Raw genomic sequence first — 18,507 nt, 5'->3', positions numbered from 1 at the left:
CTTTGTACAAGATGGCCACCAACTTACCTCAAAAAGGACAGTGTGGATTAAATTAGTATAGGTTTGAAAACCATTAGAAAAGAAAAGTTGCCTCTGAGCTGTGATTCTCTTTGCAGTGTGTGTAATATCTGGTCCGTATGTGTGATTTTCATGCTTTTCCTTGACAGAAATAGGTTAACAGACATGCACAGGGACATTTTTTAGGTTTCCTGTCTGAAATTCAGATGCACAGAAATGTTTCCAAGTGCTAGAAGATGGGTAAAATGCTGCCATGTGGAGAATCAAGAAGATCAGGAAAATATTTTGGGCTTTGTCTGTTAAAATGCACAGTTAGAGTTCATCTTGCAATTTTAGCCTGTATACAGGTTGAAAGAATTAACTCGCTTGTGGCTCCACACATCTTGTAGTGCAGTAGAAGTGTTTGTTGTACCAGTGGTTTAAAAGATGTTTGTTTAAACCTTTGTTTAGAGCATTCTCTCAGACAACAGGGTCACGAGTGTTTACGCAATTTGTTTGGCTCCAAAAATGAGTTTCACAGAGAGTCAGAACGATCAGTAATTCCCTTAATGCACAGTTGAGCTTCTCGGGTTCCCCAGATATGAATTTTAGCTGTTATTATATTTCCCACCCCTGCAATAGGGCTCTTGTGAGACCTTTCGGTTCAAGGTCAGTCCGAGTTAAACCACAAAATAGAGTCTATTCGGTCAGGAAAAAAACAAGGAATCCAGTAAATGGTATTATTGGAAGGCCAATGCAAACAAACAGCATAGTTTTCTGAATCTGTGGTAAATGTGGGAATCTGTTTACTTAAAAAGACACAAAAAATGATTATGAATCCGCATGTAGATTTGAAAGAAACAAGATTTGCACGATACTGAAACTCTTGCTAATTAACTGGCATTAAATTGCATAAAATAGAGTGTTTAATAAAGCTCAGGGGATTCAATGACCTTATCAGCATGACTCAGTCCGAGACAAAAACGACCACGCTCTCGCTCTGCAACCACATCTGTAGTAGCAGTGAAATCTAAAACACTGCGTTCAATAGGAAAGTTGTTCGTTTAATGTTACGGTGATCGATGCGACTCTATTTTTGCATGTATAGCATCTCACGGTGGAGCAAGCAGAGAGACATTTTGCACTCATAATGAAGTCACAGTTTAATCCGTGATAATTAAAAACAACAGGTTAATTGTTTTCCCAGTAAAGTAATTACATGCTATTTTCATCACAGAATCCACTGGACGCCCGCAGCAGAAAGACTTCATATAGATGCTGTGTGGTGGACACATACTGTATGGTATAATATCAAGGGGATTTTGCTGACAAATGTGGGTATTAGGATGAAGAATTTGCCCTTCGGACAGACATTCTTCCTTTTAAATCTTCCCTCGATGCTTCCAATGCAGTAGCAGCAGTGAAGAGAGAATTATTTTTATGCCTGGCTGAGTCTCAAGAACATCCACTGCATTAAAGTCAGTGTGATAATACTGCATGAATACAGTGACTTATAACATAGCACTATGGTAAACAGTTTACTATATTTTTGTTGTGCATCCTCAATAGTTATGGGTTGTTCTAAAGGGTTAGAGAGTCAGTAAGCCACCACTGGCGAGAACACCCTAGCAACCGTATAGCAACAAGGCACTGAGTTTTGCATGTCGAACACTCAATTTTAGGGATAAAGCACTGATGATGCAAGGATTTTCGAATTGATCCGTTTATTATTTCTTAAATTGTTAAATTCTTCTTTGCAATATATCAGTACCATATCATTTAAAGATTTCATTTTTTTCTTGTTTATGCACTTCCTCTTTTTTATATTTGATTGCTGTCATAAAACAGTGACTTGAGTATCAGTTTTAGTTTTAGTTATTTTAGTACATCAGTTTAAAGGTGCTGTAGAACGTCTTTTCACAAGATGTAATATAAGTCTAAGGCGTCGCCTGAATGTGTCTGAAGTTTCAGCTCAAAATACCCCATAGATTTTTTTTTATTCATTTTTTTAACTGCCTATTTTGGGGCATAATTAACTATGCGCCGATTCAGGCTGCAGCCCCTTTAAATCTCTCGCTCCCTGCCCTCCCGAGCTCTCGACTATAAGTGCAGTTATACAGTGCATAAACAAAGTTTATACTGCTAATATAACCCTCAAATGGATCTTTACAAGATGTTCGTCATTCATGCTGCATGCATGCATCGATTCCTGTGAGTATGGTATTTATTTGGATGTTTACATTTGATTCTGAATGAGTTTGAGGATATATGCTCTGTGGCTAATGGGCTAATGCTACACTGTTGGAGAGATTTACAAAGAATGAAGTTGTGTTTATGAATTATACAGACTGCAAGTGTTTAAAATTGAAAATAGTGACGGCTCTTGTCTCCATGAATACAGTAAGAAACGATGGTAACTTTAACCACATTTAACAGTACATTAGCAACATGCTAACGAAACATTTAGAAAGACAATTTACTAATATCACTAAAAATATCATGTAATCATGGATCATGTCAGTTATTATTGCTCCATCTACCATTTTTCGCTATTGTCCTTGCTTGCTTACCTAGTCTGATGATTCAGCTGTGCACAGATCCAGACGTTAATACTGGCTGCCCTTGTGTAATGCCTTGAACATGAGCTGGCATATGCAAATATTGGGGGCGTACATATTAATGATCCCGACTGTTACGTAACAGTCGGTGTTATGTTGAGATTCGCCTGTTCTTCGGAGGTCTTTTAAACAAATGAGATTTATATAAGAAGGAGGAAACAATGGAGTTTGAAACTCAACGTATGTCTTTTCCATGTACTGAACTCTTGTTATTCAACTATGTAAATTCAATTTTTGATTCTAGGGCACCTTGAAACAAAATGAAAATGAGAAATGTTGCTTTGGCAACCAGCTAAATTAAAATACATTCAAGATTTTTTATCAGAGCAGTAGTTGTAACCACCTCTTAGCTCTGGTCTCTGTTTGCACTTTGAATATTGAGAAAGTACTTTGATTATGTTTGCACTTATTGTTTGCACTTAATATGACTTATTATTTATTTTTGTTATTTATACTGTTTTTATTTCTATGTTGAGTTGAATTAGGAGGAGTTGAATTATACACAGCCTCAATCAGAAGTTCTGGAAGCTCGTAATTCATGATCAGTAAGGTCTGAAGAGACTCATGTGAATTCATACAGGAGAGAAGACAGTCAGTTGAGTTTGTGCTTGTATATTGTTGTCTTTTACTGCATATGATAATTCATACTCAGAAAGAAGAACTGAAATGACATTTATTACAAGATGATTAGTTAAAACATTTCAAAATGCACCTGCAGACTATGTCTCCAGTTATGAATTTTGTCATTGAAGATTTCTTAAAAATACTGTGCAAAAATCTCATCTCGTTCGCATAAACCCAATCTCGTGTCTCGTCTCGTGAGCTAAGTGTCTCGTCACACCCCTAATAATATTACAATAAACTATAAGGTGGCTACAAGTATTATGCGGTAAAATGTCAAAATAACTCCAATGTCATAAACCAGATTTGTGTATGTGTGTGGGGAGTAAATTAAGCATCATCTGCAGTGACATCACAATCGTGTTGCATTGTGGTCTATGGATCTCACTATGAATCCAAATAAACTTCCCTCACCCACTTGATGAGATTGAACGCACTTCAAAATGGCAGCTAGGATTCCCCTGAGGGGAAGAGCTTAGGGAAGTTCGCGAGTGTATGTCTAAAAGTGGAGTTAAACGCAGCCTACGTTGGCGACGATGGAACTTGTGACCATAGTTGGCTAACAATGCTTTTGGGAAACGCACCCCTGGATGTTTTTATCACCTGTAGCCGAGTCTGTTTCAGGGTTTGTTAGTTCACTTAGAGACTCCTAGAGACTTGTGCTCTGTGCCGTCTATTTCCAGTCAAACCTTGTCAGACAACATGAGTTGCGTGACCAAAGCACTGCTTGTATTTCAGGGAGTACACGGTCATATACCGTGACGTGTGCATAAGCCCTCGGTCAATCTTTAACAGCAAATTCATCTCTGAAATTCTCACATGGCATAAAACTTTCTATTTTCTCTGATCATTTGCCCTGACAAGGAACCATGGGAAATGAGACGGGAGGGACCAAACTGCTCAGGCTGAAAAAATGAAATTGAAAACGGGCTCAGTCATCCTGTATTTTTGGAAGCATTTGCACAGTAGATGCATAAATGGAGTAAAATTCAGTTGGGATCCGTGAGGCTTTAATAAATAATGGGCATCAGTTTCTGCTGTGGTTAATATTACATTAGAGCTAATATCAAAGAGCAGCGGGCTTGGCATTAAGAAAAGCACAGGCAGACGTTTTTATGTCTACAAGTTTTTGAGAGCACTCGGTTCATTCTCAGTGACATTTGTGTCACCATGGCTTATATTGATATAATGAACAGGGAGCTAAAATAAGTCACATTATTTGATTTAACTTCAGTATTACAAAAATTGTGAATTTTTAAAATACAATTATTTTTAAATGCTTGTTATTGGAATATCAGCCACTTTGCATCTCTATATTAATTTTAATGGGCTACATAAGGAATTAAATATTTTTTATTATAATTTTAGGAAATTATTTTATTTTAAACTTTATTTTATGCTATGACAATCAGGGTTATTATCGTTAACTAAAACTAAAACCATAAAAAAACATTTTCGATCGTTTAATAAAAATTAACTGAAATAAAATGAAAATAAAGGCAACATTTCTCATTTTCGTTTAGTTTAAGTTGAAGTACTAAAATAACTAAAACTAAACTGAAACTTAATAAAAACTATACAGACATTTAAAAAATGACAAAACACAACAAAATTACAACTTTAAAATTAAAATACAAAAGAAAAAATTTAAAATGTTAAAAAATAAATATTTAAAAAATAGTCTATCAATGATACTAAAATAAAATGACAATTCCACTTTTTCTGACATTTCTACTTCTAATCTTTCAAACTTCATATTAATCATATATTTCATACTTATCATATTTGAGGATGTGAGATCATAAAAGTATTTTAACTAGATGGTGTGAATAGACAAGGTATTCTTACACTTGATTAGTATTTCATTATGATTATGTGTAAATTGGCCGTATTATAAGCGCACTAGTTCATTTATATAATAATCTATGGAAAAAACAAATCATAGTGAAAATTTGACAAACTTTTTTTCTTGGCCCAAAGTACAAAAATATTGATTGATTTTTGTGGTGTGGTGTAGTGATATACACATTCATAAGGCTGTTATTAATTATTTTTGCACTGACCTTCAACCCTTTAACATTTTGAAAGTGAATAAAAACACGAGATTACAGGGTTCTCACTCTTTTTCAGCGATCATTTTCCAGGACCTTTCCAGGACATTTTCAATTTTACAACAATGGGAATAAAAGACTGGGATTACGCCTTAAAGTAATATATTGCTCTCTAAGTCTTTAAAAGGTTTATTGCCATGACTTAACTATAAGTTTTTAATATGAGCTCTTAATCATACATTATGACTATGGAAGAATGTTTCGGTTAAAAAAAAAGGTAATTGCAACTTTGACCTCATGATTCTCATTTGCTCTGACATGCACTGTGAGCTGTAAGGTCTTATATAGACAGGTGTGTGGCTTTCCTAATCAAGTCCAATCAGTATAATCAAACACAGCTGGACTCAAATGAAGGTGTAGAACCATCTCAAGGATGATCAGAAGAAATGGACAGCACCTGAGTTAAATATATGAGTGTCACAGCAAAGGGTCTGAATACTTAGGACCATGTGATATTTCAGTTTTTCTTTTTTAATAAATCTGCAAAAATGTCAACAATTCTGTGTTTTTCTGTCAATATGGGGTGCTGTGTGTACATTAGTGAGGAAAAAAATGAACAAATGATTTTAGCAAATGGCTGCAATATAACAAAGAGTGAACAATTTAAGGGGGTCTGAATACTTTCCGTACCCACTGTATGTGTTTTATGTTTTGTATCATATTTGATACATCAGGCTTTTATGACTCATATGATATAGTGAGAATATGGAGCTCAAACTCAAAGAGGAAAAAACACCACAGTGTTATTCAGACTCAAACTGCACAATTTGGTTCAGATGCTGATATTTACCAAAAAAGTAAGATGAAATTTTGATTGTAATGTAAATCAGTCATCACACTATATCTGCCAATAATATGTCTTAGTAAGATGATATAAATGCTTAGTTTTATGATCAAAACTCTGTAGTTTTAAAACATATAATGTAATGTGATACAATGATGATTGAGAGATGAACAAATAAACCTTCCTCAAAAGCCTGATGATCATATTTATACTGGCATGTAAGATGATTTTTCTGAAAAAATGGTGTATGGATAATCAAGTAAAGGTGGCTTCAGTCCAGTAAGTGTTCATGGATCATATTTGATACTAAAAATAATTTGGGCCTGATGATTTCAGTCCATCAGTCATCATTTCAAATGATAATTACTGGGAAAATGTCCAGACACAAATGTCACAGTTTCCTCAGAATGTCCCAGTCGCTGTATTGCAACATACGGCCGTGTCAACATGATATGCCCGGCGGCCCTTTCTAATGATGACTAACAGAGGCGTTCCAGCAGTCAAGGACAGCGCTGTTATGCATATGCAATGTGATGCTTCAGCAGGACCTGGTGGCTTGATTTAACGCCAGATGTACGATTGTTTATTTCCGTCCTCTATGCCTCGTAAAGGGCTTTAAACCACACCTCAGTGCACTGAGGGCATAACTTTTGATGGAATCTGACCTGATAAACAGTCACTTTCATTGCTCAGGCTTTTTACGAGAGCCTTTATCCAGAGTCGCACAGAAAGTCTCAGGGTTTGACTCGAGGAAAGACACTTTCCCAGTAGAAAGCGTTTGCGTTGCAGTCATTATCATTATGGGCTTAGATGAAATCGCTTTTGTTTTCTCATTTTGACTTCCTTCAATTTGACGCATCATTTAGTCAGATCCACTATTTATATTTCCGCACACATCACTCGAGATAGATGGTAGAACATCAGTCATTTAATGTTTCCATTTTTATATTCTGTCTTTGGGGCTATCTATCTATCTATCTATCTATCTATGGGGCTAAATCACCTCAAAAATGGATAATTTATTTATTTTTAATTTTTTGTATCTTTTTTACAAACATGATGCAAAGATATGTTTAATTGTTATGAAAATAATGTCAAATATATACATTTCACTCCAGATTACATTTCATTTGCAAAATAAAGAAACTGATTTTTAATAAGAAAAACCCCCAAAAATGTTAATGGTCCTAAAAAAATAGACTTAGTGTTCTTTATGCAAAATAAATCATCTTTTAATTCTGGGGTGAAATATGATATATAAACTAAAATGTAGATGTAGATGAAGAAACCTCAGTTTAACCTCTTCCTCTTGTTTGGCCTGCAGATAGTAATGATTAAAGTGTGGCATTTGGAGACTATTCCCTCTGTCAGTCTCTGGCTCTCCTTCATCTTCTGCCCTGCCTGTGTAAAAGCCCCTCTAGACTCGCTCTTAAAGTGTGTTACGAGACGCTCTAGCTTTTAACTCTGAAGACAGATGCTGCATCTCAAGGCCAGGTGGTTTTGCTGGACACTTTAATTCTTTAAATGGTACGGTCAACGCGGTATTAGAAAAATCCAGTGGGTGTGTGAACGGTTAAATATACAACCGTGTGATTCTCTTTTCTGTGCCCGCGTCCTTTATAATGCCGAACAATTCCTTTCCTCTGAAGGGTCCTTCTCTGATCAAATTGAGCCGGATTTATGACGGCAATTTGAATAAAACTATTAACCTTGATTAACGGAGGAACGTTCCAGCGTGAGATCAGATCAGATGCTATAAAAAGACTTGGCCGGCATTGTGATGCATGACGTAGTTATCTGTCCTGTCACACAGAGGCAGCGGCGGAGAGAACGATGCTTTCTGAAGCATTCACACGTTTTTCTCTTTTCCAGATATAACCTTTTTCATTTTCTGCTCCTTAATTTCAGGTCCCATTAATCTTCCCCATCTGAGGGAATGAAACCATCTTTTAAGAGCCTTACTTTATTTATTGATTGGTTACACATTATTATCCGAATCCAGATGAATTTTACTGGATGTGGTCACATGCACATCTTAAGCAGTGTGTAGAGACATGGAAACACCTGAAACTGTTCTTTTATTCACTTTGCATGGAAACTCATCTATCTGCTTGTTTTGTTAGTCTGTTTTACATTTATCCTTCAGTGCACATTATGGAAATCTGATTTTCATAATATTTCCTTTTCAGCTGATGTTCAATAAAATAAAATTAAATTCACATTATTTTTTATAGCGCTTTTCACAATATAACGTTTCAAAGCAGCTTTTCAGAAAAAGCATGTGTCTACATTACATTTTAGAGTGATCGGTTATCAGAGTTGTGTCCAAATAATGTTTTTCAGAAATATATGTAATCATATATATGATTACAGGTGGATTTGATACAGGTGGACACTTTGTATCACTCAATATTGGTGATATGTATCACTCAGAAATATGTCAGATTATGAAAGTTTGGGTTGACTTAAAATTATTTTGATGGTTTTCAGTGTTTTATTGTTCATATAAACACACTGATTGTACAAAGTCAAACTACCGTTCAAAAGTTTGGGGTCAGTAAGATTTCTTAAAAGGAAATAAACACTTTTATTCAGCAAGGATGCATTAAACTGATCAAAAGTGACAGAAAGGACATAAAAGGATTAGTTCAGTTCAGAATTCAAATTTCCTGATAATTTACTCACCCCCATTTCATCCAAGATGTTCATGTCTTTCTTTCTTCAGGTGAAAAGAAATTAAGGTTTTTGAGGAAAACATTCCAGGAATTTTCTCCATATAGTGGACTTCCAGGTTGAAGGTCCAAATGTCAGTTTCAGTGCAGCTTCAAAGAGCTCTACATGATCCCAGACAAAGAATAAGGGTCTTATCTAGCGAAACGATTGGTCATTTTCTAAAAAAAGAAAAATTATATACTTTTTAACCACAAATGCTGGTCTTGCACTGCTCTGTGATGCTCCACGCATTACGTAATCATGTTGGAAAGGTCACGCGTGACGTAGGCGGAAGTACCGATCCAGTGTGTACAAAGCAATCAGTCAAAGACTAAGTGAAATGGCCTTTACAAAAAAAGGTAAAACAACGATGTTGGATGATTTTGTAGTTGGATGAGAAAATTTGAAGTTTTTTGCCCTACCGTGGTACTTCCACCTACGTCACATGTGACCTTTCCAACGTGATTACGTAATGCATGGAGCATCGCAGAGCAGTGCAAGATGAGCATTTGTGGTTAAAAAGTATATACAATTGTTTTGTTTTTTAAAATGACAGATTGTTTCACTAGATAAGACTCTTATTCCTCATCTGGGATCATGTAGAGCTCTTTGAAGCTGCACTGAAACTGACATTTGGACCTACAACCCATTGAACCCCAGTGAAGTCCACTATATGGAGAAAAATCCTGGAATGTTTTCCTCAAAAACCTTCATTTCTTTTCGACTGAAGAAAGAAAGACAAAAACATCTTAGATGACATGGGGGTGAGTAAATGATCAGGAAATTTGAATTCTGAAGTGAACTAATCCTAATTTCAAAAATTGCTGTTCTTATTAACTTTCTATTCATCAAAAAATCCTGAACAAAAATGTGTCACAGTTTCCAAAAAGATATTTAAAGGCTTAGTTCACCCAAAAATAAAAATTCTGTCATTAATTACTCACCCTCATGTCGTTCCAAACCCGTAAGTCCTGGATAAGATATTTTTGATGAAATCCGAGAGGTTTCTGAACCACCCATAGTCAGCAACATCACTGCTACTTTAAAGGCCAGGAAGGTAGTAAAGACATTGTTAAACAGTCCATGTGACTACAGTGGTTCAACCTTAAAGTTATGAAGCAATAAGAATACTTTTTATGCGCAAAAACAAAAATAACGACTTTATTCAACAATTTCTTCTCTTCCCTGAACTATCCCAACTGTTTTTAACATTGATAATAATAATAATGTTTCTTGAGCAGTAAATTAGCATATTAGAATGATTTCTGAAGGATCATGCGACACTGAAGACTGGAGTAATGATGATGAAAATTCAGCTTTGATCAAAGTATTTTGATAAACTCATTAATGATGACTGAAAATAAACACTTTATGATGGCAGACTAGTAAAATTCCTTACACTTTTTGTCTGTCTAGGTTCCATCTTCCCGACGTACAGACCCTCGGACACAGTCTTCAAGATAACGTTTTGGCTGGGCTATTTCAACAGCTGCATCAACCCCATCATCTACCCCTGCTCCAGTCAGGAGTTTAAGAAAGCCTTCCTGAGTGTGTTGGGCGCACGCTGCCTCCGCAAGAGATCCACGCCATCCCACCAGCTGTACCAGAGCCATAGTCCGCGGCACGGCCAGTCTCAGATCCTCGGCCTGACGAGCCGTGACAATCCATCCCGCCTGAGCCCATCCTCTTCCATAGTGCTGTCTCGCAGCCCTTCCTCCAGGGACGGCCGGGACTGGCAGGCCCCTTCCCGGACCTCGTCGGTGGGGACGACCGGGGTCAGCACCGGGGTGAGCGTGGGAGCGAAAGTGGCGGGAATGTGTGGTAAGAACCTGCTGAGGACGTGCTGCTGCGTGATAATGGATTCGCCGCAGCCCGAGCCACCCGCGCACAACTCGCTTCCCGTCATCAAAATCCATCAGCTCTCGCTGTGTGAGGACGGGGATGCGGTGTGAATGAGCAGCACACTGGGGAAATCACTCTAAGGAGACTCACGCTGGCTGCGATGCCATTTTGCCACTTGAGTCTCAGACTCGAGAACACAAACTGATGAACAAAAACCAGACTCTCTGAACTTAAACGATCTGCGCTGGGAACAATGAAAGCTGCTGCAAAGCTGTTGATGCTTTTTAAAGGCACAGTTTACCAGTGAATGAACACTGTCTTTATTTACTCACCCTCATGTTGTTCTAAACCTGTCGAATGACAGTCGATGAGTTGAAACGAATGAGATTTTGCAGCTTCAATGGAGGGAAATGCATAATGTCTTAACCCTGTAAAGCCTGATGATGAGATCATAGTCAGAAAAATCTAATTTTTGAGATGGAACAGTTTATTTAGCAAAATCAAAAAAAAAAGTTTGCATATGTGTTTTATGTTTTGAATCATATGTGATACATCAGGCTTTTATGGTTCATACTGAGAATTATTGAGTTCATAATTGAGGAGGAAAAAACTCCTTATTTAATTCAGACGCCCAAACCGAGCAAAAATATTCAATGATGACATTTATATGACCAAAAAGTAAGATGGAATTCTGATGCTTGTAATGTAAATCAGTGAGATCTTTATAACAGTAATCAAACTACTTACATAAAATGCATATAAGTATCAGTCATCACTCTAAAGGCCCTATCATACACTTGGCGCAATGTGACGGCAGGCGCAACGCAAGTGTTTTTTGCTAGTTATTATTTTCATGTCCAGCACCCACGTTGTTTAAATAGCACCGATTTGTTCACTCATGGGTGTGCTGGTCTGAAAACGAGGTGTGTTCAGATGCATTGTTGGCGTGTTGCTATTTTGAGGCAACTGAAAACGACTGCACCATTGACCAACAAAAACCTGGTCTAAAGACAATGCCGAAGTATTTATATGCGTGTTGTGTTAGTACACAACACGCATATACTCTGCTTATTACACACACACATAGCACCACACAAAAATGATTAAAAATAAAAGGATTACAATGTAAAAGATTATTATTGCGTACATAAAGATAAAAATGCCTACATGTCATAATGGATAGTCATTGCATTTATCAGAATTACCTATTTGCAGTAATGAGGAATGAAATTGGCTAATTATTTGACCAATTGTGGCAATACACACATGCAAGTGCACCTGGCTTTTAAAGGGAATGGGAGATGAGACTCTGATTGGTTTATTGCTTAAATAATGTTATGCTTAAAACTCACCCATGATCCATTAAGAGACTAGGTACAACCATTTTGGACCATGCGTGTGTCACAACAATTTTTTTTTTTTAATTAAACTAGGAAAAGTGGATTCGGCACCTACGCCATGCCCTTCAGACCATGCGCATAGATCATTAAAATAGTGCCCCTATATCTGTAAGATGATATTTAAATGCTTAGTTTTATGATTAAAGCTCTGCAGTTTTAAAACATATAATGCAATGCAATACAATGATGATTGAGGGATGAACAAATAAACCTTCCTCAAAAGCCTGATGATCATATTTGATACTCACATTTGAACGTGATTTTTCTGATGTATGGATAATAAAGTAATCCAAGGCCGCTTCAGCCCAGTAACAATACTAACAATATTAAAGTTATTTTTACATTTACTTTATGAAAAATCAGTAAAGATTTCACAGCAAAAATACATGCGATCCACAAGCCGAAGGTGGATGATTTATACTAAAAGGCATTTTTCTTGCTAAAAAACTATGAACTATCAATCAGACAACAGAAGCCCGTACAGACTGTGTGCAACAGGTTTTTCAGCAAAGTTTTGATCATGTTGATAATTAAGAGGCCTTAGAAATTCTTTCACATATCAAATATGATACAGTAGCCTTTACAGGGTTAAACTCAGTCTGTTCCTCACACAAAGCTATCATGTTCTTCTAAGATGTTGAATATATAACGCACAAGTCTTACTGACTATTTTATGCTGCTTTTACTGTATTTTTTTTTTTGGGGGGGGCTTTTTGTGACAAACATGGGCACATTATTTTATGTTTTTAGGTTTGGAATGACATGAGCATGAACAAATACTGAGAGAAATGTCATATTTGAATGAACTATTCCTTTAAAAGGAGGCAGTGCACATGTTTGTTTGCTTGGAAATTATGGTGGACATCATTCTGCATGGATCTGTGATGATAAAAACCAGCAATTTTATTATTACATATATTATTATTATTATTGACTACAGTTATTTTAACAATGTCTGATAAGTGTTTCTATACAGGGCTTGGCATTAATATTTTTCTCACCAGCCACTGTGACTAGTGGATTTCCAAAGTTACAAGCCACACAGCATTTTCACTCGCCACAATTTTGACATTGATACCATGGGGAAAAACTACCATATAGATATTTTTAATATTATCTCAGAATTTGGCAGCAGGTGTATTAGGCTGCTGTCACTTTAAGACCTGAGGCACAGATTCATTATACTGTTACAAATGCATTTTCTTTCTCAACTGTTTATGTTCACTTAAAATATAACTGACTGTGTTTATGTGAATAGTCGCCAAGGCCAGCATTTTGACATTATTTTGTGTGTTTGTGCACAATAAGCAGTGAAAAAGAACTCAATTTAGTACTGAGAACCCGTCTTATTTGCACACACTTTGGGTGCGGGTACAAAATCTGCGGGAATGAGTAAAATTATGCCATGCCAAAATTCAAGCCCTGTAACACCAACAATATTCATCCAGAGCAAATGAAACAATTGAGTGAGGGGAGGGCGGTTTGTGTGTCGACTCGCTGTCGGAGAGATGAGAGAGAAAGAAAGCACAGCTGGTATCTATTCTGTGGAAAATTATTATTGGAAGTGTTTCAGATATTTCAGTATCGATATGTATTGAAAAAACAATATTTTTATCAACACGTTATTTCAGATGCCCTTTTAAAAGACTACAATTGAAAAATGTATAATATATATATTATATGTAAAATTCAATCCGCCGAAGTGGCTGGTAGAAGTGACTGCGTTATACACCACTGCTGAAATCCACCCGTATTTGGCGGGTGTTAATGTCAAGCCCTGTTTCTATATGTAAAAAAGAAAAGAATATTATATTATAATTTTAAATGTTCACTTTCCAGTTCAGTTTACTTTCTTGTTCGTTCAGTTTTCTGAAATTGCACTACAGTTAATGGCCGTGGGTTGTTTGCATTGAGTATAATCATAAAGACTTTCCATTACAGAAAACCCAGGTCACCTGATGATTAATAGTGATGCACAGAAACCTTTGTGAACAGAGAATGGATCTTATTGGTATTCCTGCATGGTCGCCTTATTATCTGTACACCCCTGCTACTGTATGTCAAAGATGAGCATCAGATATGGCTTTCACCCTGGGACCAACAGTCACCCTTCCCATCATTTGTGTTTCCATTACTGTGATCTGGGAAACGCACAAATGTCCATGTGATATTGATACTTGACCTTGATCATAACGAATATGTGATGATGACCTCAAAATGACCAACTTGTGTTGCTTGAATGCCTTATAACAAGCGGCACTTCTGTTATTGTGTTTGTTTCTCAAATGAAAGAAAATCATGTGATTCCAATATGGATAATGTCCAATAAAACATACTGTATCATAAGTGTTCTGGGAATAGCTCTGATAAAGCGTCCCACTTAGCAAAGCTTCCGATACAACCCACCATGAGAATTTCATCATGGTTTCTATGACATTCCAGCAGTGCTCACATTCCCCTAGTGACGGACGGCTACTCACCATAACATGGAAATGTGTCATGCTGTATCCATCACGGAAATAAAAACTGTGTTTGCTTTTAATATTTTGGGGTTTCTTGTAAATGTAGACAAGAAATGAGATGGGGATGTTCGGGAAACGATACAGTCTGGGTTCAAACCTGGATCTCATGGGATGCTGCAACCCTTATATATCAAGAACATATGACTGTACTTTTGTTTTCGTACAAGATGTCATTTTTCCCTTAAGTCCACTTATAATTTTAACAAGGATGTGAATTTTCCATGTTTATACCATTTTTTTTTTCTGAGTCACTTATAATGAGCTTTTGAAAATGCAACACATACCAACTATCTTCCCAAATTTGTAATGAAAATTGTTTATAAATCTGTTGTCAGCAAAAGTCTTTTGTTTTCTGCCAAAATAAAAGCTGCAAAGAGAAATTAAGGCAGCCATAAATAGTAGTATTGTAATTTTACTGTTGTTCTGTGAAATAAAATGTATTATTTAATATTATTAATATTAAATACTAATTTATACAATTTTTTCCATTTAATTTGCTTTGTAAATGTAATTTTATATTTATTTAATTTTAATTGAAATAATTAAATTTAATTAAAAAATAATAATAATTACTTGTATTATTATTAAACTAATTAATTATTAAATACTAATTTAATAATTAAATTAAATTTATAACTAAATACTATTATTATTATTAAAATACTAAAAGACTGTACAAAGATTTATTTTAAAAAATTAAATAAAAATATTTTGAATATTATTATTATTTTTAATATTGTACACTCTAAAAAATGCTGGGTTAAAATCAACCCAAGTTGGGTTGAAAATGGACAAACCCAGCGGTTGGGTTAAATGTTTGCTCAACCTGCTGGGCAGTTTTATTTAACCCAACTATTGTGGCTGGCTTAAAATGAACCCAAAATAGGTTGGAGATTAAAAATCAGACACATAATTACTAGAGCCAACAATAATAATCAAGAGGTGAACATTTATTAATAAGCAATTTAATAAATGTTTATTGTTTAATTATTATTAATTAAACTTATTAATAAATGTTAATTCATTAAACATATTAATAAATATTAATTTCCAACATATTTTTGGTTAATTTTAAGTGAGCAGTATAGTAATTTTTAAACAATAGTTGAGTTAAATAAAACTACCCAAACATTTAACCCAGCCACTGGGTTTGTCCATTTTCAACCCAACATTTTTTAGTGTGTAGTAGTTGCCAGGAAAAACAAGTTTTGCTTCTTTTTTTGGTCTTTGGCTGATCACATGCCTGGTTATTCAAGGATTGCTGCACCAAAAACATTTAGTGTTGTATTACCTTTTTTGAACCAAATTCTAATGCAGCATCATATGTATTCTTTAAAAATACAATTCCAGAATGCATTGCCCCAAAGGGGGAATATGAGGTTGCTAGGGTCTTCAGGGTTGCTATGTGGTTATTTAGTCAAAATAGTCCATCCGCAAGTCTGTTTGATATTCCGGTCGATAGATATGGCTCGGGTCCCTGCTGTTTTACTTTATTGTTAGCCTGCTTTATTGTCTGAAAATTACAAGTAAGCCTAGAGATATAATATACTTCACAACAAGCTGCACAATTTGAGGTGTCACTCATGCCTGAATTCAGGGCAAGTTATTCACCGAACTTTATACTTTAGCACAACTAAAGCAAACAGTGATCATGAGGCTTGTCTCAGCACTAATATTGTAAACATATTGTGGTCTGTTGTGGCATCGCAGAATGGCTGTTTTTGATTAATGGCCGCGCTCAAAAAAAGCCTGTCTACGGAAGCATAAACCGAGTCATCTGGGGAAGGTTATTTTTGCAGAAGTACTAGTTTTGACTAGTCCAAACACCCTCCCCCATATCTTCAACATCTTATCAGCGCCGTTCACAGCATTTCTGAGGGTGAAGAGACACAGAGAGCATCTCAGATCAGTCGGCGCCTCACATCTGACCACTTATTCTCAAGAAGCAGACATTTATTGTATGAGTGTCATTTTCACCGTCTCCCTAGCTCTTTATTCCTGTGTTGCTATGTGGCATCAGGCCAACATTTTACTTCTAAATGTAAATTTAGTTTAGTGCAATGATATATTACAAAGGCACAGAAGGTCAAACACAGTGAGATGCTACTAATAATACAATCACAATCAATCACTGTGAAACTCAGCATTAAATGCGAGAGCAGGTTTATCAGACAAAATGTTTTTTGATTTTTCATGATTTTTGAAAAAAAAAAAAACGCTCTTGAATGTGGATTGGACCGAGCACCACAACAAACTTATAGTCAATCAGCAGTAGTAAATAGACAAAAATGAATCATTGATGACTTCATGTTAGTCAAGGACATAAGACTTTCTTTTTTCTGTGAAACGAAACAGGAGATGTTTCATAGAATTTCCAATCATTTTTTTGCATTTGATGAAAGTCAACAGTGACCAAAGGCTGTTAAAGTCAACAATAAATGCAATTCGAGACCCATTCCTTAACATTATATGAGTGAAACACGACATTCAGTGAAAAGAAAAAGATATTTTTTTTAGATTTGGTATAATGTGCATGAAAGAATTGTGCACAATAAGACCAAACATTTTATTAAGAAAGTAAATTTATTTAAGACTTCACGTTAAAAAAAATAAAAATAATAAAAAGCATCATAAAAGTAGGTCTACGCTCTTAAAAATAAACCTTTTCGTAGCGATGCATACAATAGAAGAACCATTATTGCTTCCCTAAAGGACCTAAACAGTTCATAAAAGAACCATTTTTGTCTTAACAATCCAAAGAAACGTTTTCCATTATAAAGATGTAAGATTTTTTCATGTATGAATCGTTTTTTATTGCCAATGTGTAAACAGATTGTAATGAACACGACCTTCCTCTACTTCCTACTAGGTTGTCTATATACACCTTTTCATAGCACCGCCATCTTTGATTTTTAACGGGAACGAACGTGAGGCTTTGAGGGACAGACTCTTCAGGAGGTTGATACTGATATTTCATGTTTTTATTGTTCTGGTGAAGAAAAACTGCAAAAACATCCTTCCAAAAAACAATCAGTATACTGATTTTTATGTGAAGGACACAAAGTTTTGGGATTATAGAAATGTTGTGACGGTTACGCGTGTTCCCGAGAGCCTCGCTTCCGTTCAGTGACACATGAAATGAATGCAATAGCCTATTCAGTACAATAACAAAAGAGCTATTCTGTACTGTCAAGTCAATGAGTCATGCAAAAAAAGGCATTCATTCAAACTATATAGGTCACACATAGCCAAATATAGTCTATAAATATAGCCTACTTTATAATCAAACTATCATAATAGTGTAATTACCTCATCTGTCGACATGATGCCGGTGAATTGCAGAGCTCGTGCAAACATATCCGCGTTGCAGCTACTGTATGAACAGAGAAGAAAGCCGCAGCACATATTTAGGCTACATATCCATCTAAATGTCCCTCTCAGCAGTGGATGGCGTTTGAATGTTTGTTAACAGTATATTGCTGCAAAGGTATTTCTTACTTATTTTTACTTTTAAGCAAAGAAGAAAAGGAACTTCGCCACGAGTATATCAGGGACTTGAATCACGTCCATTGCATGTGCACGAGTGCGAGCACGGACGAGCAATTGTTGGTTGCTGCAGTTCACTTAACGGCCAACGGTGTCGCTAATAACAATCCTTTACTAAGAGTGTATATCCTCCTGGGACTGAGAAAAAAAAACGTTTTTTGAATTGAGTATTGTTTAGAGCATAAGAAACAAATGAAAAAAAAAAAAATCATTTTTGAAAAATTATGCTATGTCCTCTGTACTTGACACCAGGACTAAGTTGTTTAAAAAATAAAATGACATGAAAGACATGTATAGGCAAAAACAATGAGATTTTTTTTATTCACCAATTTTTAGGCTTCAGGATTTTTTTAA

General features: G+C 35.8%; 1 protein-coding gene and 1 long non-coding RNA gene across 3 annotated transcripts in view; one reads left to right on the top strand and one right to left on the bottom strand.

Annotated features, from left to right (window-relative positions):
• adra1aa (adrenoceptor alpha 1Aa) overlaps window positions 1-11,442 on the top strand; it is a 24,868-nt gene extending 13,426 nt beyond the window's left edge. For both annotated transcript variants that reach the window (XM_048209254.1, XM_048209255.1), the window contains exon 3: window positions 10,260-11,442. In XM_048209254.1, coding sequence (XP_048065211.1) covers window positions 10,260-10,795 — 536 coding nt within the window. In that variant the 3' untranslated portion in view covers window positions 10,796-11,442. The remainder of the gene's footprint in view (window positions 1-10,259) is intronic.
• LOC125279507 overlaps window positions 1-18,507 on the bottom strand; it is a 26,783-nt gene extending 8,276 nt beyond the window's left edge. Inside the window, exons 1-2 of the long non-coding RNA XR_007187397.1 lie at window positions 18,106-18,507; window positions 17,917-17,980 (exon numbers count right to left, since the gene is read on the bottom strand). This is a non-coding gene — a long non-coding RNA (uncharacterized LOC125279507). The remainder of the gene's footprint in view (window positions 1-17,916; window positions 17,981-18,105) is intronic.

Source organism: Megalobrama amblycephala, linkage group LG12 (assembly GCF_018812025.1).
Source record: "Megalobrama amblycephala isolate DHTTF-2021 linkage group LG12, ASM1881202v1, whole genome shotgun sequence".
In the NCBI taxonomy this organism is placed as follows: domain Eukaryota; kingdom Metazoa; phylum Chordata; class Actinopteri; order Cypriniformes; family Xenocyprididae; genus Megalobrama; species Megalobrama amblycephala.
This window is presented reverse-complemented; position numbering and strand designations above follow the sequence as displayed.